At 37.4% G+C, this 27,358-nt stretch overlaps 1 protein-coding gene across 2 annotated transcripts in view; it reads left to right on the top strand.

Annotated features, from left to right (window-relative positions):
- Positions 1 to 27,358, top strand: part of mapk8ip2 (mitogen-activated protein kinase 8 interacting protein 2) — a 51,249-nt gene that overhangs the window by 12,751 nt on the left and 11,140 nt on the right. For both annotated transcript variants that reach the window (XM_026927027.3, XM_026927026.3), the window contains exon 2: positions 18,949 to 19,054. In XM_026927027.3, the coding sequence (XP_026782828.3) occupies positions 18,949 to 19,054 (106 nt within the window). The remainder of the gene's footprint in view (positions 1 to 18,948; positions 19,055 to 27,358) is intronic.

The following is a 27,358-nucleotide window of genomic DNA, read 5'->3' as shown; positions in this document are numbered from 1 at the left end:
TTATCATGCTGTGTACATTCTGAAGTGTTTCATTTCACTTATATCACAGCAATTTGCCATTGTTACATTTTTTGCATAAATTTTGTATGACTGACATGGACCCAGTGCTTCCTGATACAAGGCTATTTTAAAAACTTATTTTATCTTCCGTATCTCTGTGGAAAAGAATTGTATGTTAATCTCGCCTATGATTAAACAAGAGCTTTATCACGGTCACTACTTTTGCTGTATCATTTCTTAAAGGTCTTGCCAAAAGAACAAATATTCATTCTCTTATCTTCAAAATAAGGGAAAATTGTAGCTGTTATCAGAAACACAAAATAAAAAAACCCAAGGTTACTGTTACATTTATTTACATTTCTAGTTTTAACAGGTATTAATGTTACTGTAACTGCACAGATCTACAATAATTTAAAAAAAGACTGATAACCATTGATGGCTCATCCATAGTGGTAGGTGTCCTGTATAAATATCAGCCATTCAACAAATGTCCCTCTTCATAACCTCCTCATTCACAACTCCTTACATTTTAAATTTCGTTGAAATAATAATTACCTCTTTTGCATTGCCATGCATGCTCACTGCTCCATTTAGCACCATAGAGTTCTTATTGGACTTAGTGGTTAAAAATAGGCACTGCAGAAAGCGCTTATAGGGGGCCTTTGTGGCAGGAATCATGCTGCCCCATGCTTAGGGGAGAAGCAGTGGACAGGACAGTTAATGACATGTTTGTTCAATTCTGTAAGATTAAAACTACTTTGCAGCTGCCAAGATCTTGTTTTTTAGCAAATCGTTGGAATTAAATGCAATTAATTTCCACAAAAGGCAAAGTGTAAGTGCAGACAGTATGATTATGATATACAGAACCATATATATTGTAAGATATATTGTAAAGATTATGAGATATGGGTGTCCATACAACAGAAATACATGTAAAAAAAAAAAAAAAAGTCTTCTTTTCCTAATGCCCAAATTGTTTAGGCAAATGTCAGGTCTTTTATGTTATTTTGAAGATAGTTGGGCTGATAATTTTGCTAAAACCTGTAAACCCTGCTGATATTACTTTGAACAAAGTTGAACAATGGTAACTCTAAAAGTACCAAAGGCTGTATACTGGATGACTTTATGTTCTCAAATTTCAACTGCCTAGCACAGGGTTACTCTAAAAATTGCTGTTGCTCATCTTTAAGTAATGTCTTTGGTTATTACAGAAATGACAAGGATGAGGGACAAGGATGAAGCACCATGTGACACTGTAATCCTATATTTGTCATACCAAGTGTTGGGATTTCACTGCCAAATATCAGGAATGTTAATAGGCTGAGAAAAGGTAGTGTGCATATTCTGGATCACACAAGCCTGCATCAAAGTGACAGTAAACCCTTCACGCACAGTAACTCCTTTTATTATTGGTTATATTTTTTAGCGCAGTGAAGCGCATGGGGACTGTTATTAGCTCAAATTTATGTATCCTCTATTTGCTGTAAGACTTTAAATCAGAACTCTACAGCATTTAATAAGATACTAACATGGAAATACTTGTTCTTTGGTCCTAGGTCAAGACTAGTTAAAGTTAAAGACTTTTATATTAATTTAGAAGCTTTGCTAGTAGCTTGTATGTATGGATTGTTAGCTGTGAAATTCTCTGCCTGAGTAGATAGAGGAAATGTTAACAACTCTATATTTCTCTTGGATGTTTGCCATTCATGGTTTTGACTTTAAAGGTCATTTTCAAGATGATTTTGGATCAGTTTGTAGGGATCGGCCTGCCAAAAATATTTGGACCAGGATGCAGAACCTATGATTTTTAGGTCAGATCTCAGCCAGATTTGGCCAAGATGAAACAACAAACAAAAAAAGATGTGGTTCAACTATATCCAGGCCAGTGGAGTCGATATGCAAGAGAAAAGATGAATAGCCAAATCTATGAATAGCTAAATCAAATGTGTTTCATCATGTTAGAGATGCTTTTACATACAACCAAGATTTGCTTTGTCATTTGCTTTGTGTAAAAGATTGTGTTATAACACCTGAATTGGGGAGACATTTTAGATATGCATTTTCAGTAAAACAATTTGACACCAAAAAAACAGTAGTGCGTTTGCTTATAACTGGAAATTTTGACAATGGGAAAAAGCAGAAAGAAAACTTCTGGCTAATCACAGTCTACCACAGAGCTCTTGTCCATGCAGTTAATACAGGTATTGATGATGCTGAGGTGACTGTGGCATCCATTAGAGATGTCTTTGGTGTGTGAGCTTTTGAGAATTTGGTATCGCTGGTGGCAGGTTGGTGGGGTAGATATTCACAGTGCGGTAGCCACAATGGGTCTCCTGTGAACATATGCACAAGATAATTCAGCTTTTGAGTTCCTCACTATTTATTTCAGTATTTATCAGAACCTGTGGGTGTATCAACAGCTGGAGAGAGGAACTTACTTGGATGTAGGCAGAGGGACCCAGAGGGAAAGTCACTCCACGATGGTGAAGGGCACAACAGACAGATAGATAAATGTCTATTTTGCACTTGCAGTATGTCTATAAAACCCCCTGGTGTCAGTGTTTCTAATGCGTATGCATGAGCCGCAAATCTTTATGCTTATACGCTCCTTTTCCTGTGCCAGTGCTTTTATCTCTAATGGCAGTAGGCCTGTGAAAACACAAATGCCAGGCTTTACTCATGATAACATTAATAAGACAAACAACATATATGCCAGGAAAGGGATCAAATAAACCCATACAAAGAAAGCACTACAATGCAATAAATGCATAATTAGATAAATGTGTACCAAAGTATTATCAAGAATCTAACCATTATACGGTGGCCTCAAAAACACTTAAACCACACTTACAAATGTACATATTTCACTGCATTAGAAAACATAAAACAAAGTGGCATTTATTGTAAAGAAAGGTGCTTTTCAACCAAAACATATAAACAAATAGATTATTATAATGTTCAAAATTAGATGAAGTTTTTGGACACATAAGATTATTCTGGTTGTCACAATTAATCCATACATAATATGATGAACAACACCATGTGGTTACTCTGCTAGGGGGAGCTGTATGAAATTGAAGGTAATTGACTACATACATCCACTCTAAATGACCTTGGGAACAGCTGGTTAAAAGTAATTGAAAATATGGCTAAGAAGAGGGAAATAATTTTTGAGAAAAGGTCTCATCAACACTTCTATTGATTAGCTATTCTATGCTGGGAAACACTTTCGGGATGGCAGAGACTAAGGAACATTCTGGGTCAGCACAGTAGTGTAGCAGTCTTGCTGATGAAGTGCATATGCCCAGCAGAGTGGTGATTGCACCCTGGGGTGGTGCTGTAGCCTTAGGCAGTTGTGGTTCAGTGGTTAAAGCTTTAGCTTGCTAATTAGATGGTCAGGGGTTCAATCCCCAACACCACCCAGCTGCCATTATTAGGCCCTTGAGCAAGGCCCTTAATCTCCTTCAGTGGTGCTGTATTGTGAATGACTTTCTAGTCTGACTCCAAATTTCTAAAAAGCTGGGATATGCCAGGAAAAGAATGTGACCAATAAAGGCTTTTTTCCATTTTTTATTTTATTTATTCTGTTGTATGTAATCCCACATCAGTCACTGACTCTGCTGACTGATGCGTTCCAGGAGTCTTTGGAGATTCCAAAAGGAAACCCAGACAGGATGCTTGCCTGGAAAGTGTAAAGAACTTTGAATCTTGTCTTATTACTGTATAGACAGAATTTTTTTGCTGATGATCACCTCAGCATGGGGCTTGGAGAAATGAATGCCTTGGCGATAAATTCACCCACATGTGCTGATGACCAGATGGTTCTGGGGTGACCATGTGAGCAAACTCAGGCCTCTTACCTAAAGTTTTGTGTCACAAACCTAAGAACCTGATGACTGACGTTGATTGACCTCACAGTGTACCACAAGGGTCAATCTCAGTACCCATCTTACAGTGCTTTATGAGCGGCACCACATCTAAATGGTCATAAACTCAGCTACTCATCTGGCATGAGGTCTTACATAACCTTATGTTATAACCTGTAAAATGAGCTCTTTCAAATGACACCAACGCCACACCTCTGTGATCTACAGTACCTGAGAGAGAGCCGACTTTGGAGCTCTATTTTTGGCTAAAAATGATACCTCAGGCACTTCCACGGATCTTCTCATATTTCAGTCGATCTTTGATCAAGTCCTCAGGTCATAGACTTTGTTTATTCAATTGATAAATATTGTATTTTTTTTTTAACTCTATGGCTTCAGCTCAGACATTGTAGAACAGAGCAGAGGTGGTCAGAAGTGCTCTCCTACCGTCTTATGGGGACGTTATATTACTTTTATTTCTGGTTTTGTTCTAATTGTCAAAATGCTGTCTTCACTGCACCACTGTACTGTTGCTGTATGATTTTACTTCTGCCGAAATATGAGACGAAATAACTCACATTTTAGACTGATAGCACTGCCTTCCTAGTTAGTATGGTAAGTAGCTGTAAAGAAGGTAGTGCAAACTGGCTAGCATTTGTAAAATTCAAAATATATAAATTCTCTTCAACTGCTTGCATTTATTGTAATTAGCCATGATTAGCTATTATATTGAAATTACTGGGTTGAAACAACAGAGGCAGTAATGGAAGCTAGGGATAGAAGATAAGCAGTTCAAGAAACTTTTAGTTACATCATGCATGAAGAAACTCTACCTTTAAGTTCTTGACTTTTTCAGCTTAACAAAGTCAGCCAGCAGTCAGGAGGAGACTGTGGGCAGTGGAGGAGTGATATGAGCAGGGTATGAGACAAAGATGAGGCTTAGCTTTGAGAAATTGTTTTTTATTTCAGGAATGTTTGGATAAAATATAAAAAAAAACATGAACAAAATAGGTTATTCATGACATATAAAGAAAAACTATTTGTATTTTACGTCTTCTCATTTTTTGTTGTTCATTTTAGGCAGTGAGGTTGATGCAGTGAGGTTGATGGCAGTCAGACAAGGCATCAGCTTTCCACAGGTAGTCTGCATTTAAAACCAGGTTATTGCTACATCTGTTTATGTAGTCTGTTGACAGAAGAACAAGAATTTTAGCTAATATGTAGGTAGTTGTACAGTTTTAGACTTATTAAAGGAAATAAATTGATTAATGTCCTTGTATTTGATAAACCATGATAAACATAGGCAACAAGCTTTTAAAGGCTTAAATGGTTACAATCTTGCCCAAAAGGTGCTCAAAAATGCTATACTCAAGAATAGCCAAAGTGTCATGTTCAGACAACATAGCTTTCTCAAAACAAAAGTACAGAACAAATACAAAAGTATTATTGATTTGTTGTTTAGTGGGTAGTGCACATTTAAGACCAGGTTATTGGTAAATGTGTTTATATTGTAATCTATGGACTATTGCACTGTTTCAGTATTAACTCAGGAAATTATTTTATTCATGCACTCATTAATGTAAGTATAAAAAACTACTAGCAGTGTTTCCCACACAATGTTACACTGTCAAAGTATATTGACAGCCACCAAGGTATATTTTGTCCCATTGAAAAAAAAAGTATTAAATGATTCTGTCAAACCCCAGGACACTGTTTTCAACTGGCTGTTAAAAGAACACTCTTTGTAAGAAGGTGGGAGGGATGTAGGGAAAGTGGTGACAGAGCAGACCTTTCCTGTCAGGGTAGCTAACTGTAGTACCATCAGTCTGACAAAAAACAGCATAGGGAGTGGAGAAACCCAATGAATTCACTTGATCAATTGACACTGTTGTTCTTAGATATCAGCTACTCCTGATCTTCACACATATGGGTTTGCCGTGATTAAACCACGAAGACACCAATATGGAAGCATTTTAGGGCATTTTAGACAGCTTGAAAAAAAAAAAACATGTGAGGCCTCTATGGGCTGAGACCCTCATACCTTAAACCTGCCCCTGTTTTCAGGTATTTTAATTTATTCACATAGCCTTCATTATGTACTATTCCCAAAGAGAGAAATTCCATGTTTTCATGTTTTCATGTTCATACAAATACTCTTCTCTGGAATACTACATTTACATTGGCTTTCCTAACAATAGAAGTGAAGTGCATCTATTTATTACGACGTGTGTAATGTCATGGCAATCAACACGCGTAACAATATGCGCTGCTCATTACATGTTCAGGAACCAGGTTAGACTAGCATCAATTCCAATAGTTAATACACTGTAATTTGAAAATTACAGTCAAAATTCTAGCTAATGGTAACTATTTCAAACTTAGAGAGATTGAATGTTTTCAGATAAAATGATGTAGTTGCTTTAAACAAAAATCATTTAACGGTTTTACATAAGTAATACAAAGTATATTTTTTAGAGAGGTCAGTCTGCTAACATGAAATGGATACTGTTGTCAGCTCTAAGTATTCTGGATTGCTGAAAAACTTCAAAAAGTAAGAATACTATAGCATTTAATAACATGCTTACATGCTGAATTATGGATACATTTGGTGTTCTTTGGACCTAGATCATGTTCTTTAACATCATGTGTTCTTTGGACCTAGATCATGTTCTTAAAGGCTTTAAGGTTAAGTTAAGGACTTTTAGAGAAGTTTTTAATGATATGGTAATGATTGTCAGCATCTGAAATTCTCTTTCTGATCGACATATTAATCAGATTTGGACCAGGATGCATAACCTTTAAGGTTTAGATCAGATGTCAGCTAGATTTCACTGGGTTTTAACAACAAACAGACACTCAAAAAAAACAAACAAAAAAAAAACCAGCACGTTGTTCAACTGAATTCAGCTCGACTAGTGAAGCGATGAATACTTGCTTGTATCCAGTCTGCTTGGTGTTTGAGCAATGCTTCATGTAACCCAAATGCATAGAATCAGAACTATAGAAGATATTCCTGTATGGTGAAATGCAAAAGAGTTCCCCCTATCTTCAGGAGATTGCAAGTTCAACTCTCAACAATGTTGCAGCCATCCGTGGCCCAGAGATTTAAGAGCAAACTTGGCTGTGCTCTCTGGGTGGGAGTGATGCGATTATTCTCTCTTCCCTGTCAATTAGAGCAACACCAGCCCATCGTGGGCATCTGTGTGCCCATGAATCTGTAAGAGGGCGGTTAGCTCTTTCCTCCGAGTGTGTTACACTGACCTCTGATGCAGCATGAGCAGCATTTTGAAAAGATGTGTGCTTCATTTGTCTTGGAGGAATCACATGTTCACCCTCACTCTCTCTGGCTGGTAGCAATCATGTGAAAAAAAGAACTAAAGACAAGTTTTGCATGATTCTTACTTTAATTGAAAGATTAGAAGTTTGAAATCAGTGCAATATAATTTAATATGATAAATACAGGGATTGATGATGCTAAGGAGACTGCGGATTTTGTTAGAGATGTCCGTGGAGTGTAGGTAGTGGTGTTCAGACAGCCTGGGGAAAGCCCACCTGGTTGTTTTCGCGATCGTACACAGAATAGTAAATCCTGAGGAAGACATCACCAAAGATCCAGAGAGGCTGGTTGTTCTGAGCGGGCAGGTAGGTGGGGTAGATGTCAACGATGCAGTAGCCACTCTGGGTCTCCTGTGAGCATATGCACAACATAATTAGGCTATGGACTTCTTTACTGTTCCTTAGAATAACTCAATATATCATATAAACTTTTATAAACTCACTTGGATATAGGCAGAAGGAGCCAGAGGGAAAGTCACTCCACCGATGGTGAAGGTCAGAGTGGGGAGATTGCCAACCTGGCTACAGTCTACAACGTACTGTAAAACAGAGTGAGACAGATGTTCAGGCAGAGATAGAAGATTTGTGAAGATATACAGTCTGTGAAGATATTCAGGTCACCTGGCTTTCGTAAGCCAGCAATAATACTGACATTTCAGTACAACTGACTATAAAGAGGAAAAGTCCTCTTGTTTGTTTCCTTGACTAACGTCCCCCTAACACAGTGACTGACTTTTGATCCTTGTCCTTTTCTAGATAGAATTGCAGTGTTGTTTTTTCCATATTTTATTATGGAAATTGATTGATTCTTGCTCCACAGAATGATCTGTGTGTGGGATTTTTTTAAATTACCAAATTCATGCTATGTTTTGATAGCTCCTTGGTTGTCATGATGCTGTTTATTTAGGTAACAAACTCTTCCAGCAACAGATGTATTTATATTGAGACGAGGTGACACTTTAATTGCACACAAGTGGACTCTACTCAAATAATTACATGATTTCTGATGGCAGAACCAGTTTACAGAAACAGAGTGAATACTTACATAATCTTGATTGTTGTGTTTTATTTGTAAATAATTTTGCAAACTATATAGACACACTGCCCTTTAATATTATGTAGATTCATGATATATAATCCCAAATAAGTCATTTTTGTTTCCAGGTTTTAACAGCACAGAAAAGTGGAAAATTCTAGGTACATACTTATGCAATGCACTGTACAGTCTGTCAGTGTGTGTGTGTGAGTACCTCGCCGTAACTGCCCTGCTGTGCCCCAATATACTGCATTAGAGAGGACATGACGGAGCTAGGGGCATTGAGGCTTGGGGTACCGGTGTCCACAATGGCCTGGCAGCCACCATACTGAGAGCACCAGCCAGTCTGTTGTCCTGAAATCTGGAACCTGAGCCAGATTAGTGTTCATGATTAGAAAAACAAACCCATTATATTGTGACTATGAACTTGAGACATGGCAGGAGAGATTAGCACAGCGAGTGCTAATATACAAGTATTTTTTAAAAGAATGGTCACTAATTATAGTATAGTATTATAGTATTGTTGGTAATGCATAAGAAGCCAGTTATGGAACTTACTCCTGAATGCCAATCTGCCAGTAGGTCTCGGCAGTCACTGGTGTCCAGTAGATCTGACCCTGATACATGTTGGTGTCCACAGCACCGAACGTGACCTCACTGCCGGACTGTCCAAAGCTGCGAGTCATGCAGGTTTAGCTATCAATCCATACCAATGCAACAATTAACAAAATCGATATATATACTGTATACATTATTAGAATCACAGATAAGTCACATTATTAATGCTGTAATGCTTTTTTCCTCATTTATGTGGAAGATCTCTTGCTTACGGGCTCAGATAGATTCCAAACAAGGAGACCCTGCTGCATCATGTTGTCCGTGAGGGGCATGGCATTGCCGACAGAAATAGATGGGTAGGCCAGACCAAGAATTCCATCAAATGGAGCCTCCAGGAAGGTCTGGCTTGGCTCATTGGTGCTCAAACCGACCACCTGGTTAGGTACTTGGATGCCATACAGCTAATGAAGGAAAAAAAAAGTAGGATCTCTCCTAAATGCTTTGTTCTAGAGGAGAGGCTCACACGTGATTTACACCAACAAAAGGGCACGAAGATCAGTTAGATCACATTTACCACTTAAATATCAATCCAAAATCTATGAATAGACATAAAAATATACATTATAATGAAAATGTCACTCAGTTGAGTCACTAGTGCCTACACTCAATTCTTAAAGGGAATGTGAGAAGACAATTTGACCTAAACACACCTTTTGATATTGTACTCATTTTAACCCACACCCTTTATACCATCACACTGCTCTTCATCAGGTTACTATCTGTGCTGATGGTAATGAAAATACCAAGAATCTATAAAAAAAACTGTGCCATATTTTTTGCTAATGTTGTCAATAGGCCCCGTCATCTCTTACAGCGTGTACAATACTTAGCATGGAACATAGACCAGCTGTCAAGTTTAGGTTTATATATACATAACAAAATATAACACTCACAGTGACAGTGTCATACCCAAAGATAACACAATCCATAGGGCAGGTAGAAGGTTTGGGAGGTGCTCTGGTAGGTGGAGGACTGCTGAGGGTTGAACTGGGGGTGTGCAGCTGAGGAGAGAATTGCCACAGCTTTGTTGTAAATATCTCTTTGTACTGTCTACAAAGCTCTAGGCTATGAACCTTGATATCATTGTTTCTAATGCAGTAATGTAAAACCACTGGTATAGAGTGTATAGAGGCAAACATACCACATGCCTGGGTGCTGCAGTACACAGAGTTAACCCACAGATTGGAAGAGCCTGTGTCAAAGAGCACTTGGAAGGACTGGGGTGGTGTCCCTACACTGATCACTCCATAGTAGTATGTCTGAAACACAAGTGTTAAGCTGATCAGATGAATACTTCAGCTGGTTTAAGAAATAAGGTTGGGATTTGACTTACATCAGCATAGTTGGTAATGGGCGTGATTGTGGAAGTGGCCAGGACTTTGGGAGGCTGATACTTAAGGGCTGGATCAGTGTAGGGCCCTTCTCCCTCAGATGCTCTCTAATGGACTTACCCTTTATCAGGGGAACCCTGTGCAGAGGATGACAAAACACTGTCTAAACATCACATAAAATCAACACTATTCACAACCTTAAACACATGTACAACTGACCAGTGGGTAAAAATTAAAAGTTAGAAGAATGCTGAGTGTCATTAACCAAATGTCAAAAACACAGAGCTTACTTGATGGCTGCCTCTGAGAGGATGAGGCAAGCCATTAGGATGATCAAGCTCTTCATAGTAATTCTTTTCCTCCGTTTACCTGAACGAACAAATAGACGATTCATGTGGCATTGCCCTTTTATGCACCAGCTGCATATCCTTCTATCCATAGTGCATAAACACTTTCCAATTAAGAGGCTTTACTCATGATAATACTGATAAGACGCACAAGCAAGATATGTACTGGTAAAATGATTAAATACTCTCAAAGAGAAAGCACTAAAAACAATAAATCTAATGCATCTTAGATAAATGGATCCTTACTGTTTTTCCCCAATGCAGTCTCTTTATATATAAGTCTATATATAAAACATTATATATAAGTCCTGTGTAGTAGAGTTAGAAAGTCTGATCCACTGCAAAAACTATTTTAATTTTACCATTTATCAAGTAAGGAATAAAGCACTTGTCATGCTGTTATAGGAAAACAATCAATGACTGGGTGCTGTGATGTTGCCCGATGTAAAGTACATTTACATTTACCACCTTGTTGATCATTTTCCAATAGCAGTTTGTCCTGAAGTGTTTTTTCCATATATACCACAGCCAACGTTTAAATTTCTAATTTATTAATGAATGGCACATCTTACTTTGAAGTTACACTGAATCTTTGAGAAGTTAGTCACTGTCATCTCCAATGTTATAACATCTATAATTAAACATTTATTTTTAAATCCTTTTATTAATATTAATCTTAGATTATGTGGAGCCATAAGTCTGTATAAATTTCTGTGAATGAGCTATTACTATAGAAACAAAAATGTATTAGAATGAGTGCGTTAATATAAATCTGTGATTTACTTTACATTTGGCACAGCTTTGAGAATTTGACAGCACTGTAGTATAAAAACTAATGCAAAATTGTATTCAGTTTATACTGAACGCATGCTGTATCTCAGTATCTTTTTCTATGCGCCATTTGCTTAACATTTTTTTTAAATTGTTGTGAGAAAATAAATTGCATTCAAATGTTAACATGTGCAGTATTAATTAACAATTAATGTTGATTGTTTGTGCGTTTTAACAAGTAACACACGGTATTAACTCAGTATGATCTTTGACCCATTATGTTATTGTCCATATTGCTTTCAGTAAATAACAACATAGTGACTTAACATAATGAATAATGATGTAATCTCTTTTTGACATGATTCTATTCGATTTTTAGTCTTGATGAAACAAAATCAGTTCCTCGTAGTAAACTCAGACTTTAAATAAAACAGTGTATACTTATATAGAGTAAACAGTGACACAAGAAAGTGCCATGGCAAGAGCTAGAGCAAGGAAAGGGTAAGAATAAACTTTATTTCAAAATGTGAAGAAAATGGAAATGGAAATGACAGTGTTTTTTAATTTTTATTAGAGCCACATTTCATTCTAGCATATCACGAGAATAGAGCCAGCGCTTCTCAGTACAAGGTCATTTTAAAAATTTTCTCAGTGGAAAATGTTAATCTCTCCTAGGATTACATAAGATCTTTAATCTAGATGACTGCTATCAATGCATCATTTCTTAGCTGTGATTAAACTTCTCGCCAAAATAACGTTGTTTATCTAGAACATAAGGGAAAATTTTCGCAACACGAAACCAAAAACCCCAAGGTTATTTTAGTTTATTTACATTTTTGTTTGTTTGCCAATTACTACCCCATAGCTATCTCTCTCCTATCACACAACAGCTACGCACGCTTCTACCAAGACACATGAACCACATCTTTCTGAACTCATGCTGTGTCACAGTGCAGCTGAACACACAGCACACTTGGAAGAAAGCACTATCTACCCTCGTAAGTTATAGAAATAAGTTATAGACAAATGCCCATGATTGGGTAGTTTTACTGTGATTGACAGGGCAGAGAGAGTAACGTTATGCCATGGATGGCTGTGGCATTATCAAGATTCAAACTTGTGACGTCCCAACTATAGAGCGACCACTTTTGAATCTTTACTTTAATTAACTTGACTAGTGAGTAGTAGACAGTGGTGAGTGAGGCCAAAGGAAGCGCACGCCTCTTGGTATTCTCATGCACAGCAGTTTTTCACGCTCGCTTTCCTGCTGCATGTTAGGCATGATATCTGACACACAGTGCCCCCCCCCCCCCCCCCCTTCTTCTTCTTCTCCTTCTTCTTCTTCTTCTTCTTCTTCTTCCCTAATATAAATTGTGTAGGTCAAATCATGCAGAGGGAAGTGAGATATTTTGGGCCATATCTTGTGAAGTCTTACCATGAAAATTCGTTTCTGATTCCTTGGGTTCTACCAGACAAAAAAGCTTCAGGAATGATTTAGCTCCACCCATTTCCATTTTGAGCTAATTTGCAAAATATGCTACTATTGTGAACTAATCCTAGGATTCTTTTTGGTATATCTTCACAAAGTTGATGTCAAAATACTCAGCAGAGTCTGAAACTCAATAGGTCCATGTAGGCAGATTTGTAAACAAGGTCGATGCCTTATGCCAATCAACTCTAGTGGGACAGAGCCTACTTTACTCAAACACCTGTAACTTGTGATTGGTTGCAGCAACTTGCGTCGCACATTTTTGGGGAGTTTGGGGCATGGTCATCAGAAAGCCTGGTGTTATGTTGAGATAATTGTTTCTTGGGAAAAGTCTGATCAAGCTGAAATTTGGTATACAGCATCTCGGTGCTAATATGTAAGTGAATTTTTTATGACAACCTGGTAACTTAAAGCATATGGCCTTCATTTGCTAATGGGTTTCAGCAGGCATTTCACAGGGTTATCACTGAGCTATCTTCACAAAACTTGGACCTGGAAGTAACTTATGCAGCCTCACTCAAATTGGCCACTAGGGGGTTGCTACTCATATTTTTGCACTTAAAAACAAGTGTATCTCTTGTAATATAAGGTTTACAATGAAACTTCTTTTCTCAGCTGAATCTTTGGCTTAATCTCAAAATTTGCCCTTTCGGCCATTTAACCCTAATCTGTAAGTAGACAGTTTGGTTACATAAAAATATGGCCACCGTCAGCCAATCAGATTTCTGCAGTCATTTTACATGGTTACCATTGCGGTACCATCATGAAACTTGAATAGTATGTTCATCTGTGGCCTCTTTATTGTTCCATCTAATTTAGCAAGAACTAGCCCCTGGGTGTGAGACTGGCAAAGGGTGCTCGGAACCCACAGATCGCTGCATTATTATGGGAATGAGGAATAAGGGCAAGGATGAAGGAACCTGTGACAATCCTGTAATTTTCTAACTCAATGTGGGGATTTCACTGCCAAGTATTACAAAATTGTATATTCTGGATCACCCAAGTCTCTGATAATGTGACAGTATACCCTCCATGGACATATGCAGACTCTCAGGAATTCCTTTTATTGCTGGTGTATTTTTTTAAAGGGACCACTAACATGACATTGGTATTCTTGCCTGCTGTATGTATTCTGGACATGCTGTAAGACTATAAAAGTCAGTTAACTCTATGGAATTTAATAATATACTAACATGAAGTAAGGATACATTTGGTGTTCTTTGGCCCCAGATCTAGCCTTCAGAAAACTTGTAGAGTTAGTTCAAATCTCTTATATAAATTTAGAGGCTTTGGTAAGATAATTTATGGATTGCCAGCAACTGAAATTCTCTGCTCGGCATTGAGCTACAAAGCAGATTTAGACCAGCATGGACAATCTATGATATCTAGGTCACATCTCAGCCAGATTTGATGTGGGTATACCAACAAACAGACACCAAAAAACCAACATGTGGTTCAACTGAATCCAGGCCAGCCTGATGAAAAGCCAGCTAAATGCTTGCACCTCATCTACTAGATGTATGACGAGCCCTAAAGAGGACATGAATGCTTTTGCATAGAATCAGAACTACAGATGATTTTGCATGCTTTGTTTTTAATAAAAAAAAATGTATTAATTGGGGAGATTCTTTAAAATATGCATTTTCATTTGAAATTGGTTTGAAATCAAACACCATGCACCAAATGCTCATAATTGACAACTGAGTTAAAATGTTCCACACTTCCACAAACTTATTTTTGGCTAGACACAGTCTACCCTAGAGATCTTCCAATGTCCATGTAGTTAATACAGATATTGATGATGCTAAGGAAACTGTAGCTTCCATTAGAGATGTCTGTGGAATGTTTGTAGGGATGTTTAGACAGCCTTGGCAAAGCCCACCCGGTTGTTTCTGCAATTGAACACAGAGTAGTAGACCCTGAGGAAGACGTCGCCGAGGCTGGTTGTTCTCGTAGGGCACGTAGGTGGGGCAGCTCTTTTCGTTCTGTTAAAACACGCACAAAATAATTAGGCTTTGGAATTCCTCAGTATTGCAATATACAATATTTCTAAGAACTTGTTGGTGTATCAAAAGCTAGAGGAACTGCCCTGGATGTAGTCAGAGAGACCCAGAGGGAAAGTCATTCCACTGTTAGTGGAGATTGCAGAGATTGGTCAGAGTAGGGAGATTGCAGACCTAGCTACAGTCCACAATATATTGCAAAATAGAGTGCGACAGATGTATAGGCAGAAACAGAAGAATTGTTGGAGGTGTGGGTAGATTCTGTGAAGACAATAAGGTCCCCTGGCTGTAATAATCCAGCAACTGTACTGACATGCAACTGAAAAGGAGCTGTTCAAGACACAGGACTAAGATCTTACAATTTGAGCTCAATAGCTGCCATCCAGTGTTACCAATATTGTCTTAAATTATGTAACACCAGTCATTCTTATGTTAGTTTGTAGAATATAATCTATGTGTTAGTACCTGTCCGTAAATGTTCTGCACTGCCCCAAAAGAGGTAAGACAGGTAGTAGCTGGTGGCAGTGATGCTGAAGGTACTGATGTGCAGCCATCATACGAAGCGCACTAGCCAGTCTGCTGTTCTCCAGTCCGGAACCTGAGCAAAATTAGTGTTCATGATTAGAATAAACATGCCAGCTATATTCTAACATAAGACATGACAAGAAAGCATGGTGCAGCTATTGTGATGAGTAGGAGTAGTTTGGAGTAGGAAAGAATGGTCACTAATTATGTAGTTGCTATGTCTTCTTAACCATGTCTTCTGTGCACAGGGGCATTGTCATGCTGGTTTGGGCTCACTGAAGTGGTTTAGTTTCAGTGGTTTTTCAGTGGTTTAGTTCCACTCCATTCTAGAGAATTGTATGCTTCCAACTTTGTGGCAACAGTTTAGGGAAGGCCACCATTATGGGTGTGATGGACTTATGGCCACATACTTTTGGCCATATTGTGTATATACGGAAAAAAAGGTGATATTTTTCCACTGGCCACTTTGTTAACAACACAATACTAATACGGGGTAGGACCCCGCCTTGCTCTCAGAACAGGTTTAGTGCTTCATGGCTTGGATTCCACAAGGTGTTAAAATAATCTTAAAAATTCCTTAAAGATTCTGGTTCACGTTGTCATGACTACATCACATAACTACATTGCATATTCATGCTGCAAATCTCCCATTCTACCACATCCCATCAGTGATGTATTAGATTCCCATCTGGTGACTGGTACACTGGACTCATTGTCAAGTTCTAGGTGGTGGACTTCAAACAATGTTTGATTGACATTAAGGGGCTGACTGTGTGCCAAAAAAAGATTCCCCGCACCATTACACCACCACCGGCAGCCTGAACTGTTGACATAATGCAGGGTGGGTCCATGGATTGATTCCAAATTCTGACCCTCCAATATGCAATGTGCAGCAAAAATCACAAGGTGATGTTTTTCCAATCATATCCAGTTTTGGTGAACCTGTGCCCACTGTAGCCTCAGATTCCTGTTCTTGGCTGACAGGAGTGGGACCTGGTGTGGTCTTCTGCTGTTGTAGCCCATCTGCCTCAAGGTTCTGAGATGCTTTTTGTTATTACCGTAGTCTTTCTTTTAGCTCGAACCAGTCGGTCTGTTATCTTCTGACTTCTCTTTTCAAAAAGGTATTTCTGCCTGCAGAACTGACACTCAGTGAAGTGACTGTTTTTCGTTTTTCACACCAGTCTGTGTAAACTCTAGAGACTGCTGTGCAAGTAAATCCCAGGAGCTTTAGCAGTTTCTGAAACACTCAAACAAGCCTGTCTGATATTTGCATGATTTTATGCATTTTGCTGCTGCCACATGATTGGCAGGCAATTGCATGAATGAGCAGGTGTACAGGTGTTCCTAATAAAATAGTTGGTGAGTGTATATTATGGTTAGAAAGTTGGTCTGACAAATCCACTGACAAAAATCCATTTCCAATTTTATTTTTTAATTAAAAAGTAAAAATTAATTTATTAAAGACTATACAAAAAATACAAAAACACAAAATTCAGTTGATGCATATTATTCAGGAATACATTATTAAGGCAAATAATTTGAAAAATCTTGCTACTTTATATGTTATTGTCCATATTGCTTTCAGTGAATAACAACATTGTGACCTAACATAGTGAATAATGTAATCTCTTTTTGAGAATTGTAATTAGACACAATTCTTTTAGATTTAGATCCCTGATGAAATAAAATCAGTTTCTGGCAGTAGGCTCAAACTTTAAATAAAACAGTGTAAATGAGTGAAGAGTAGCATAAGCAAGTGCCATGGCAGCAGGTAGAGAAAGGAAGGTGAAATAGTAACCTTTAAATAAATCATTTTAAAAATTTCAAAATGTGCCAGAAAATGGAAATGCCTGTTTCTGACATGGCAAAAGTCAGAAATGTGGGAGGTATACATGAGAGCTGCGTGTCATTCTAGCGTCATTCACCTTGTGTCATTCTATCACAAGAGTAGAGCTAACTATGGACCGAGTGTTTCTAAGTACAAAGTCATTTTAAAAGATTTTTCCATATGTCAGTGGAAAATTATTATGCATTAATCTCTCCTAGGATTACAAGACCTTTACACTGACCATTATCAAGGTCGATGCTATCTCTGTATCGTTTCATAGTTGTGGTCAAAGATATCTATATATATATATATATATATATATATATATATATATATATATATATATGTGTGTGTGTGTGTGTGTGTGTGTGTGTGTGTGATATATGGAAAAATGATCTTTATCTTATCTACAATGTTAGGGAAAAACCAAATACCCAAGTTTACTGTTGTTTATATATTTATGCTCATTTTATTACTGCATAATAGTAATAAAATTTAAAAAACGTCAAAAACTCGAAAAGAAAAGAAAAAAGACAGTTTTGCTGTCTTTTTATAACACAATGTTTTACATCATGGCAAATGTCAACTCTAAAACTGGAATATGCTCATATTATTCATTAGTAATATAACTAATGGAAATAAAGAAACAAAATTCATTCAGGTGCTTGGAACTCCACTTAATGATGAATGAAGAGATGATGAGAATTTGACAATAATTTCCTTTTTGTTTTATATTTACAAGCACCAGTCATTTCAAATGCATAATTTCATAATCTCTGTAATATAAATCTATTTTAAAAAATCATGGCTAATAGAAAAGTAGACATAAAAGTTGTCTGAATTGGGCTTTACACTGAATAATTAATATAATATGAAATAATTAAGTGGGTATAGACAAAGAAAGGTATAGAAAGTTCACTCGTTTGACTAGCAGTTTCAATAAACCATCATGATTTATTTGTACTGTGAATTATTCACAGATTACATAAAAGAATTGTGCATATGCATAGAATTATGCACAGCACTTCATGCTGCAGATCTAAGACCATTTTAATTCAAAGTAAGATGTTTCCAGGCAGTAAGCTTGGCACAGATTTCTCTCTATATACATATATACGTATGTATATATATACAGTATGTGTTCCTCTCTCTGTAGATGGAAGGGTTTTGTGCCTGAGTCGTTTGGGGTGTGAAAAGCTGCATTGCAGCATTCCTCTCAGCAGAATGGAGTAGAACTGATGTGATCTGTATAAGAGCAGTTACTGTAGCTCAGAACTTTCTGCTATTGCCCCAAGCCATCACGCAGACGCTGTCCTCGTTTAGCAGCATGCTAACCCATATAACCATCACCTAACAGTAACCCTGAATGATTGAGGCTGCTGAAAACTATCTGGATTCCTAGTAATAGATGTTTGATGTTCTGGTCAGTCAGACAATTAGAGTGTTAGTCCTGAATGCTTATTTAGCTTTGATCTCTGCATATGTGTATTCGCATAACCAAGTGTATCTGTATAACCAAGTGTGTGGTTAAGTGACTTTGGCATTGTTGCAAGGTCCTCGTAGCTGAGAGATTGTGATAACAGTCCTTTCAAGGACACATGCCCAGAATATTAGTAGACTAGTTTCTTTTATACTATAGTATACAAATGGTCTATATAATATAATGAGAATATGTTATGCAACCCTAATTCTAAGTACCCTGTTCTGAGTTGTATATGTAGATAGCAATTTTTGTGATGTGTACTTAAAAATAACTCAGTCAAGCAAAGGACCTTATTTTATTTTCACCCTTCTGCAGGGCTGCACATGACATCAGTCTGGAGGAGTTTGATGATGAAGATCTGTCTGAGATCACAGATGACTGTGGCATTGGCCTCAACTATGACTCTGATCCTTATGAAAAGGTAAATCACATTCTATTCTATTCTATTCCTCAAAATGTAGTAATAATAATAAACAATAATAAATAATAAAACACGAAGGGGTCTTCTGTTACAGGAAAATAATCAACCCTGGGAGATTTGACATTAGCACTCTGAGGTTGATCATTTTCCTATAACATCACATCTCAAGGTGTTTTATTTCTCTTATAATCAAGCTATCTATTTAGAGTTACATTTAATATTGTGGAACATCCATGAAACAATTTGCTTATCACTTACGATATCACAGCTATAAACAGTTGTTCTCTCAATTTCTCTTTAAGTTAATAAGAAAGAAAAATTGCAGCTGCAGCTTTTTACCAAGAAACTGTATAGCACAGCATTTTGCATCCTTAGATTTTCCCCTGGGGGAAAAACTTAAAGCTACACTTTTACCTCTGACCATTACGAAGCACTGAAACTGGAGCTTCCGTCCATAAATGCTAAATAAACTTCTCCTTATAGAAAACGTCACCATATAAAATTGTATGTAAATTATTTCTATTAAATTAATAATTATTTCTATTAAATTAATAATTCTATTAATAAATTAATTGAATTAAATATCTGAAATTGTTCTTTTTTTGTAGTAATAATAATGTTAAACATGGCATGAGTCAATCTCTGATTGAGATACAACTTGATGATAGCTGCATTAACAAGATAAGAAATGGTGATAATGTGCCTATTATCAGAAGAAAAGCTGATTGATCAAATGAATTGTATCCTTTGATTGTTTGTAGAACTCATTTGAGAGAAACACACAGGTAAAACACAGAAAGATTAATAATAAAGAGAAAGGTAAACAGCAATAGAATACAAATTGTATGAGAATGGAAAATATACAGTATAGATGCAGTGAAAAACAACTGATAGATAAATAAGAGAAATGGATAACTAGTTGAATGAAGCTCAATGGTAGATATGCACTGAGAATGTAGGCACTGTTCGGACGATATTATGTAAAGTAGGTAGACTTCATTGGTTATTCAGACACTGAAGATACCTTTAAGCAGAACACCTAGCTCTGGCAGTGAGTCTGCTTGCCCAGACATTGCAGAGAAAGTGTTGTGTATGGACAGATTTCAGCAGGAATTACACCGAAGGTCCAGCCATAGCCTCAGCTGAATCAGCTTGTCCAGCACCAGAGACAGTGGAGAAAGTCTTTTGATTCAGTGTGCACAATTGTTCAGTCTAGATAGCTGAAAGTCTGAAGATCTCTAATGTGACTGTGGGATACAGTCGAAAACTCTGAAGTTAGAAATGATAGTCAGAGATCCAGGTGGATGGAAATCCAATGCCTCATTCACAAAACTCACAGATGGATATGAGCTTCTTGGTTTTATACTGTGGAATGGTGAGGAGTGTCCATTTTCGTGACTCTCTTTATTTGGTGCCGCTGATTGGTCAGTTGTCCAAAGGGATATCCTGTGGTGCATTCCAGTTCACGCCCCTCTAAGGACTATGCCTTGGAAGTAATGTTCATAAGATGTCCAGTTCACAAAACGAAGTACTGTCCATTCACAGAACTCCAAAGTTCCAAGCATGATTTTACAATTAATTTATGACCAAGCTTTACAGACATTGCTGAGATCCCTGTGCATTTCAGGATTGCAGATTTATTAAGCATGCAGTAATCACACAAACGATATAGTACATGAAAAAGAACATTATGAATAGCTTGAGCAATTTTCTATGTTCATATCTTTGAATGGAAAATGGCTTTGTTGGTATAATACTAGATCCTTGGTACGATTTCCTCTTGTATTGCCAAAGGTTTCTTGGAGCCTTATCTTTATGGCCTGGCACGGATCCTCCAAGGGCTGATTGGCCCGAAGGTTTTGTATTGTAACTTGCTGGCCATCTTGAAACTAGTCAGCATGCTGGGTGAGCAGTTTTATAGGTTTGCAGATGGCTGGTGGTCTGGTGTCTGACTAATAATTTTTAAGTAAGCTTCAAAGGTGAAGGATCTCTGGATTTTTGCAATAGTATCTGAGTCTGCTGGGTAAGCATGAAAGATTAAACCACCAAATAATTTCTGGTGGCTTGCTGGCGAAGATGTTTTTCTTTGTTACATAGCGGCATAATTTTTTATCCATTAGGCTTAGTTTATGTGCAGCATTTTCTCTTTTTAAATTGCTACTATATAAATAACAACATATTAGAAGGAGATCATTAATATAAAAGTGTGATTGGCATTACAGGCAATATTCTGACTGATCAAATAGGGAATTCAACAGCACTGTGAAATACAGTGATAATTATACTGTATTTATTCACGCTGTATGTGCCTTGCATTTTAGTGATGTAATAACGATGGACCTCTAACTACGACTATTTGGGGAGAGTATATGGATAAGTACAAGTTAAATGGGGAAGAAAGCTTTTGCTGAGCACTCAAGCCCTCTCTCTTACACTCCAGTTGTTCTGTTTTGTCACCTTTAGATAAGAGGCAGCAGTCTGTTCTGTACTGTAGAGTATTAAATGAGTTGTGCCCATAGCTGCTATTTATATGCTTTTCTGTTGTGTCCCAGTGCTGTTCTCATCAAAATGCACTACAGGAGTGCATCTGAGTTAATAACCTTTATAATTGAGCAGGAATGTTAGGAGTCTCAACTAATGTGTGAGCCTTGTGTGTAGCCAAATGGTCTATAAAACCAGCTCAATTACGACCTAAATATGACCCCCAAAATATGTAACAAGCAACCTAAATATGACCTAAATATGTAACAAGCAACCCTGGTTGTACATACACCTTTCCTACAATTTTTTTAAACTATATTCTTTAGAATCTTTACTGCTAACTCTTGCTAACAAGACTTTTTTATGTCATATTAATGAAGTATTAATTTGTTATCTTCACTGCTAATGCTGTAGCTACTAATGCTAACATGAGCTACCATGAGCAGCATTATACATACTGGTTACAAGCAGGAAATCGGCAAGGTCATGCTAGCAAGATTTTGATATAGAACTGGCTGTGTCCCAGTTAGCAAATAGTGTCGTTGCAACATTACCGCTGTATGTGTGCTCTCTGGGTTAGAGTGTGTTTGAGTGATATTTTTATACAAGGAAAAATCAGTTAGCATCAACAGTAAGTAGCCTTACCAGATCCTTCAGGTTGTTCTCACTCCTTGTTGGCTGGTGGACGATTATCTGCTCTCTCCTCTCCCCTTTTCCTCTCATCCTCCTTCTCGCATCCCCTGAAACTGAACATCACAACCAAAATGCAAATAATGTCTGAAATGGGATATAATACAGCTGGATGGTTGTCAAAGTATAACCTATGTATAAGAAACAGTGAGCCTGCCTTGTTTCTGTTGTATATTGTAGCTAACTACAACAGTGTTTCATTTAAAACATAATATGTGTATATGTGTGTGCTGACTGTATCTAGGGGGTGTTTAAATGTTTCATTGCAGTGGCTGTGTGCCGTTGTGCCATGCCTGCCGCAGTGGAGGAGAGTGTTGATCCAGTGAAATCTCCTCTCGTCTCCTCTCCGTTCCTCTCCTCTCCACTCCTCTCCTCTCCGCTCTGCTCCTCTCCTACTCTCCTCAAGAGGCAGTTAAAGCCTTAGGATTCTGCTCTGCCTCTTGCTTTCCTTGATGTTGCCATATGTCTGATTAAGTGTGATGAGTTTATACACATAACTGTGTATGCTTCACTGTAATGACATAATCCCAGTGATTGTTCAGTTGACTCTGGCTGATGATTGGTTGCTTAGCAAATCGCTTGCTTGGTTTATGCAGTGCATCAAACCACATTACATTTAACCGAAGATAGAGACAGTCATCCCCCACCACATACACACACCCACACACACATCTCTGCTGTGCAAATTATTAATCTTTGCGACTCACAGTATTCACAGCTCACCTCAGCTTTTATCACAGCTTAGCTTCTTTTCAGTGCCAGTATTACATAACTGTGTTTTAAGGCCAAAATCCAAAGCTAGCTTTCCCTCTTCCTTCAGCTGAAGGTTTGTGGGATTTTAATGATGGCACTATGGAACACACAGTACATGTACATATGCACAGTAATGCTACATCAGCGGCAGTACTACATCATGGGTGGTGAGAAATTAACTATTAAGCTTTAAACACTGATGAGTAAGGATATGATGACTTATTAATCAGCCTATGTTCTACATTAAATCATTAAGAGATTTGAGGACAAATGGACAGGTTTTATGTTCTTGAGTTCTTGTGAAAGCCTTCTGTGCTTGAAGTGCAGTTGCTCACATGTCCATGTAGGTGTTTTTTTTCTGAAATGAAAAATATATAGCAAAAAAAAACATCTTTTAGGCATGGAATTCCTTGTATACATGTATACTGTATGTGTATTAAAAGTTAAGTGAAATATATGAGTTTCTGTACACCGCAGTTACTCTAACTCAAAGGCACAAAGTTAACACACGTCTATCTGCACCAAGCTAATGGCAAAATACAAGGCTATACCCCTCTCTCTTACTTAAGTCAGTCTCCCCTTTCATGATTTATTCATTCAATCTGTTGTTTATAATTCCTGCTGACCTGCTGAGACTGTGTTCAGAAGGTATGGACTCAGAGGGAGCTTCAGGTTTAAATCAGTTGTCACTTGTTAGAAATTGATGTGGTACAGATTCAGTAATTTTCAAACAGCTTTATAAGAATAGTGATGTATGCTAGTGAATAAATCTGCTTTAGGGCTGTGCATTTTGGTGAGTAAGTGTGTAGTAAGCTGTGCAATGTGTAAGCTGAGGTATTAGGGTCCAGCCAAGCTGCAGTCTTTAATCAGAGATCTGAGGCTGAGCTGCTTTTCCCATAAACCTCTATGCAGAGAGAGAGAGAGAGAGAGAGAGAGAGAGAATGAACGAACATCATACATATACGTATAACACTGTAGTACAAATACTGCAGTATTGGCACTGAATAACGTGTGTCCTTTTACAGTGACAGCTAGTTGTAATATTAAATGGGAGAATTAAATATAATATCTATCAATAGCTCAACAAGTAAATTATTCAGGTCTCATTTATGGCTTAATAAGAATGATATGGGGCAAACTATTACAATCTATTACAGAATTGAGTTGATATTTTTTTCTGTTGTTTTCTTCTGACTGGTGTAAGCTGAGCAGGGAGTAGGTGATGTGAAAATACATACCATGTATAAATCAGAATTAGGGATGTGCTTATCTCAGTTTCCTGCTTCATCCCAGCCACAGAAACTAAAATGACTGCTTACTCAGCCTCTCTTCCTCTTCAAATCAATTTTATTTGTATGGCGCTTTTAACAATAAACATTGTCACAAAGCAGATTTAAATTTAGATCCCTAAATGAGGAAAAGCTCCCTGAGATGACATGAGGAAAAAATGTTGAGAGGAACCAGACTCAAAAAGGAACCCAATCAACTGAATCAGAGAAAGTAAATCAAAACCAGATAAACCAGAAAACCAGAAAACAAAGTGCTATATACTGTATATACACAGAGGTAAGGAACATAAATGAAAGACAGGTGTGATCAGTAGGCAGGTTAGTGGGAACGATCAAAGGTGTGGGCTGAAGTCTGTGGTAATGTGGAGTTGGATGTAACAACAGGATAAAGGGGTTATATATTACTCTAAAAAATGACTCCTGAAACTGTATACCATGAGTCACACAATGTTTTTGTTTTTTTTTGTTTTTTTTAGCATTTTGTGTACACTGTTTTTAGTGCAGTACTTTACATGTGGTCATAGCGATTAGCTCTACCTTTTTAAAACAAGGTTAAGGAATGGAACAATGTAACTAGCACTTCTTTGACAGTGTCGACTCATGACGTGACAAAAAATTCTGATCCGAGAGAAAATTAGAGTTTTTGTAGTTTAACAAGTTGTAGTTAAGGATCTATATTTGTGGAATTTACCATCCAGAAATGCTCATTAAATATCACAACGGTTTTTTAATTGAATTTAATTTAATAGCTTTTAATGGCAAAGAAAGATAGAGATAAGCTGGTCAATGCTAATATTATTGGCACCTTTGCTTTTTGAAATAGACATTTACTCCCCTGTGATCATAATCAAGACGTCAGAAGGGTCTGAACATGACTTCCTGTGAAATATTCAGCAGCAGTGACAGGATGTGATGGATTTGTGAGGAATGCTGGTTCATCTCACTGCCTGTACCGTGTCCTACAGTCCCTGTATGTCCTCTCTGCTCCCACTGCAGTATCCTACTATCACCTGATACTGCCTTAGCTATGTGTGTGTGTGTGTGTGTGTGTGTGTGTGTGTGTGTGTGTGTGTGTGTGTGTAATAAAGCTCAGATTTTGCCTCCTGTGCCTGTCCCATGCTTCAGGTCAGACATGAGGCTGAAAGTGTTTCTGTGTGTGTTTCTTTGTGCGTGGAATTGCATAAAGACATATACTCATATCTTTGTCTTAATATCTTATTCTCTATAATTTTCTGCCTCATTCTTTCATTTTCCTTTTGTCCTTTCTTTCTTTTTATGTATTATGTATTGATTTCTCTAATATCTACCCTGTCTTCTCCTTTTCACCCCCTTTTCCTTTCAACCTCCTTCTGCGTTTTACATACAGTCCATATAGAGACGGAGCGTTCATTCACAAGTTCTCTGCAGGTTGGGCTGTGTCAGCAGAATAGTTTTTGCTGACGTAAGGCTGCCTCAAGCAGTGAAGGCAGTGCTGGTCAGGATGAGACCACACCCTCGGGAATATGAGAAAAGTGTTAGTTTTTTGGCATCTTTCTCTTTCAGTCTTAGATGATTATGGACTATGGTCAGTGATTGGTCTGCTGGAGTGATGGTTGTTAGCATTATTGATCAGGTCAGGGAACAGCATTGATTATTGATTTGCGTACTTGCAGTGCTGTATGTGGAAGAGCTTCGTGCATCTGATAGGGCTTGTTCATATGCCCAATTGTAGCATATGGAAATAACTGCATTGCGATACTGCAGACAGGAAATTAGCATTTTTAACCTTCTGACAAACCCCAAGCCACTTAATAGTAATAGGCTTTGCAGTGTCTATTATTTGTAAATGATACATTGATAACACTGATGACTCAGAGATTGGACATGAATAAAAAAATATACTCGATTCATACATGGTATTACCTGACATCACATACTACCCAAAGATTTTTGCCCATTTTATAAAGTGGGAAAACTCTTTGTGCTGGCTCTGCACTTCTAACATGCCAAATAATGAGTGTTATTTCATCTGTGCAATGAGATAAATTGGGTGTACAAAATATGGGTGTGTTCAGGATGATTCACCAACAGTAATGGCATGAATTACCTAACAAGCAAAGTAGGGGTTAAAATCAATATGCAAATGAGGCTTTCGCTTACTTATTCTTAATAGCAGTGGTGGGTTCAGATCTCTAGGAGACTCCCAGAAGTCAAACTGAAATTAAATCTTTCCAAAAGTTCATAATTGCACGTCCAGTATAACAAAACAGTGATATGTTTTATAAAATGGGTCCAAACAGCAATATGAATGCTAAATAAAAGATACATGTGAGTACAATCTTCTTCACAGTCTCATGTGAATGTGTGCTGAATATGTAATATGACACTAACTTTGCTGAGGTAGTAGGTCATAATTCTGAAATACTCAGGCATAATCATGATAAATTTTCTCATTATTAAGACCTAGTGAATTGTTTAATTTTTATTAAAAACTAGTAAAAATACTAAATTATAGTACAAATATTTACAAATACAAATATTTGCAGATGCAATCTTCATTCCCAAAATGAGCTTAATGCTCAGTAAATCACACCGCGGGTGCAAAGTTTATCTATTTGCATAGACACCACCCTTTATTTTGTACTTTTAGGTAGAAATGCCCTATAATGCAGTTTAGGTAGACCTGCATTTTCACTTATTCATAAACATGCAAAACACAACATGCTATTTTGCTTTTGGAAAGACACAATCCTCTGTGGACTAAATCACCTTCAATGTTTTCACACACACACACACACAAACCTCTTTTGCAATGGGACCTTAGTATATAAAGCACATTAAAGTGCTGTTTCAGCATCAGTCATACATAAGGCCTGTGATAGTTCTATCTTTTACTTTACTGGAAATCATCTCTGTCGAAACCTGAGTGGCCTTTTATTGATTTCTTGCTGTTGTATCTCTCTCTTGCTCTTGCATTGTACTTTGTTATCTTTGATATGCTGTATATATAACAATTTGCTTCACGTTATATTCTAAAACAAATGTATTCTTGTGTTCTTGCTAACTATAATATTTATAGCTTTTGAGACTTAAGGTTTTAGTTTCCCCGTAT

Source organism: Pangasianodon hypophthalmus, chromosome 6 (assembly GCF_027358585.1).
Source record: "Pangasianodon hypophthalmus isolate fPanHyp1 chromosome 6, fPanHyp1.pri, whole genome shotgun sequence".
Taxonomy (NCBI): Eukaryota; Metazoa; Chordata; class Actinopteri; order Siluriformes; family Pangasiidae; genus Pangasianodon; species Pangasianodon hypophthalmus.
Note: the sequence above shows the minus strand (reverse complement) of the source record. Positions and strands in the feature narration are given on the sequence as shown.